At 34.3% G+C, this 3,464-nt stretch overlaps 1 protein-coding gene across 1 annotated transcript; it reads right to left on the reverse strand.

Annotated features, from left to right (window-relative positions):
- Nucleotides 1-915: 915 nt before the first annotated feature.
- LOC130048725 (circumsporozoite protein-like) lies at nucleotides 916-3,257 on the reverse strand. Its single transcript, XM_056145768.1, has 2 exons — nucleotides 3,147-3,257; nucleotides 916-1,386 (listed from the first exon to the last, which is right to left on the reverse strand). The coding sequence occupies exons 1-2, from the start codon at nucleotides 3,255-3,257 to the stop codon at nucleotides 916-918; spliced, it is 582 nt and encodes a 193-aa protein (XP_056001743.1).
- Between the last annotated feature and the right edge of the window lie 207 nt (nucleotides 3,258-3,464).

Raw genomic sequence — 3,464 nt, forward strand, 5'->3', positions numbered from 1 at the left:
CTAACATGGCTACGTCAAGAAACGAAATCAATTGAAGCTGTGAGTTTCGGGTCGTATTGGGCTTTAATTAATATTTGAAGGTATGTTTGGACACAAGTATAGTAGGAAGATATGTTAAGAATTTGTTTGATATTAAATTTATGAAACAGCAATACAATAATACAATGATGTGAGGCCTCAACCGTGCGCAATTTTTTGTACGCCGTAAATCAAAGGTTTTTAGAAGGGGTGGATCTGTAGCTCTCTGATCTGTTCCAATATTTTCTCAGAAAGCTACAGTTCTGCAGCTGTTTAGAATGTAAATATAAGAAATTATTTTTACTTTTGAAACTGCAACGCATCACTCCGGCATATTTTTCATGTATTTTTCAAATCTATTTCTTAAATATCACGTTAAAACTTGCCACAATTAAACTCGATCACGATCACGATCGTGGGTGTAGTATTTCACAAACACAATATCTATATCATATTATCTAATTCTACATAGACTTACACTTTCTGACCATGGGTAAATAGAAAGTCATATCACCTCATGCATATACAGGTCAGTGTTGGCAACAGAAGCATAAAGATCAATTTTGGAATTTTGTACCACCCCATGGGGGTACAGAAATCATTCGGATCGGAATCAATATTGTTGCATGGTTAGTTCTTTCATCTATTCGTTTTTATTATAAGAATACGAAGAATACAACGAAAGAGGATTTTCAGGGCAGAGAGCTTTTATTAAGAGGGAAACAAAATATACAGCATTTCTCAAATTCAGTGTGGAAAAAAAGAACGAAATGGAATTCACAAAAAGGAGTAAATAGGTAATATATATGATGTAGAAAACAAACTTTAATACACAGTATACTAGAAATTGGTCATCAGTGTCGGAGACTTCTCGCATTGGCAACGAGATAGTCTTATCTATTCGTCATCAATAAGTATTCTTTCAAGAGCATTGAGAAAACCATTGATCTCTCGTTGACGATTTTGCTGCTGCTGTTGTGGCGTAGGTGATGGTTTGTCCTTTTGTGATTGACCGTTTCCATTTTGTCTGCGATCTTGTTGTGGCGTTGGTTGTGGACATCCTGGTGGTGGATACTTTCCTTCTTCACCTGGAGGCGGTGTTGGTGGACATTCGGGCGGTGGTGATGGTTTGTCCTTTTGTGATTGACTGTTTCCATTTTGTCTGCGATCTTGTTGTGGCGTTGGTTGTGGACATCCTGGTGGTGGTGGTGGATACTTTCCTTCTTCACCTGGAGGCGGTGTTGGTGGACATTCGGGCGGTGGTGATGGTTTGTGCTTGGGTGGAGGTTGGGATGGACATCCTGGCGGAGGACTGCCTCCAGGTACAGAGGGTTGAAGGCATTTATTAATATCTACCTCTCCCTGTTCCTAAAATAACAATAATCTGCTAATGAAAAATTAAAACAAAAATGGCCGGTGCAAAGTTTACATGTAACCACAGTTATCACATCTACCCTAAAAATTGCGACATTATCAATGCTGTTAGAATGCTTGTGATTAGTTTCAAAGATAGATGTACCTGTGTTAAAAAATTTGTTTGATTTTTTAAAATATAGGATTAAACATTCTTTTTGAAGAATTTATCGATGTGTAAACTCCGGACATTTTACTCACAAACTGAATAAAAGTGCGAAGCACTTTTATGTTAAGTTTGTGAGTAAAATGTCCGGAGTTTACACATCGATAAATTCTTCAAAAAGAATGTTTGATTCTTATAATTCCAATTCATTCACTTTATTAACAATTACAAAAATTTGAATAGTTTCCCCGCACTATGTTATTTGTTTTCAGGCTTGTATGAATACATCGCGTTTTCGGATTTATTGATGTATAAACTCTTGTTCAGCTTTATTTTTGTCCAATCAAAACAATTGTAATAAATAACATTGGAATTATAACTATATATAAAAACTCACTTGAAGCTATTACTAACTTCAGTTTATGAATTGATGTAAGAAATTCAACTTAACAAGATTTCTAATGTTGCACATTATGTATATAATTGCTTGTTGCAATTCACAAACATTCTGTTTAGTGGTACAGTACCAGGACTCAGGTTTTAGAAAATAATAATTAATTTTAGTATGTCTTTTATATTATACGAAATTTCGGGATGAACTTTGGTTGTGATATAGATAGATTATGTATGAATATATTACATGTAGAATACAGAGTAGAATTTGACTTCATTTTTTGTTTTATCGTCGAACTTGAGTACAGTGTACCCTATATCGCAGAATGAATGATCATTGTCCGTGAAATGAATTCAACCACGGCGAGGATGTTTCCGCTTAACTGCATTTGTATGCAGAAAATTCACATTTGCGTTCTCTTTAATTCCTTTTATATAAAGAATAGATATACGTTTAAACTACATTGTTGAAGACAAATATACATATATTTATAATAGATACGAAAAAAATGTTGAAAAAATGTGGAGTGAGGCGGATTCGAACCATTATTTAAAAAAAACAAAAACTCAATCGCTGCATATACTGCCACTGGTGCAGCTGACTGAGCTATTCTAAGCACAAGTAACACCCCTGTAAATATGAACCAGGTTTTCGAGAACAGTTTCCCCGAATTTTTTGTCAATTTTTCATTAATCGACTCCAAGGCAGGGATGTCCTTAAAAAAACTATTGTAAATTGTTCCTAAGTTTGTAACCTATCAAATTTTTTTTTTTTTTAATCTTAAGGGGAGGTCTGTCTTGAAGGACTTTAAAGCCAAAATGCATGTCATAATCGGTGTTTTAAGGGGGAAATGGTGTTTCGAAGGTTAATATCAACATTGTACATAATAAATTATATGTTCGAAATGAACATATGAAAACCAGGTATAGGTAGCAATGTGACTTTTCTTGAAAATGGTTCTCCACTATAGGTCTTTTCGTTTTACCCTGATTTTTGTTGTTGTTGATAACGCTGTTTAAATTTGAATAGTTCATCTATTTTACTACTGGTGCTAGCATTCACGGAACATTGTTCTACATATGTAATTATAGCTCAATAAATTTGTTTGGATTGTTCTACCGTCACAATTCAACTGTAAACTATAAACGGTTGCATATGATTTGATTAAGCTAAGAATGATGATATCACTGATAATTCTATTAAAAGTATACACACCCCTGATTCTTTGCTGTTACTTTCATTCTCGTCTGATCTCAGCTGATGATGGTAAGGTTTAGCTGATGTGGTGGCAATGCCTAGCAAACAAATGAAAACCCAACACTTCATGTTAAGCAGACGTCGAATTTCAACAGTGGTTTGATATGAATTTTTTCATGCTTATATACTGATGAAGATAACAAATAGAAGGTCACAAAGTGCTAGTCACAAAATTTTACCTGCTGATTCAAATTTTCTTTTTTAAATTCTATTAAGAAATTTTGAATGCGAAATACATGCATGAGATGTGACATTTCAAAGACAGGGTGTTTTGGG

Source organism: Ostrea edulis, chromosome 7 (genome assembly GCF_947568905.1).
Source record: "Ostrea edulis chromosome 7, xbOstEdul1.1, whole genome shotgun sequence".
Classification (NCBI taxonomy): domain Eukaryota; kingdom Metazoa; phylum Mollusca; class Bivalvia; order Ostreida; family Ostreidae; genus Ostrea; species Ostrea edulis.

Coding starts and splice junctions, on each gene's coding strand:
- LOC130048725 (XM_056145768.1), bottom strand. CDS start 3,257: ATGAAGTGTTGGGTTTTCATTTGTTTGCTAGGCATTGCCACCACATCA. Junction 1,387..3,146: donor GTAACAGCAAAGAATCAGGG/GTGTGTATACTT, acceptor TTGTTATTTTAG/GAACAGGGAGAGGTAGATAT.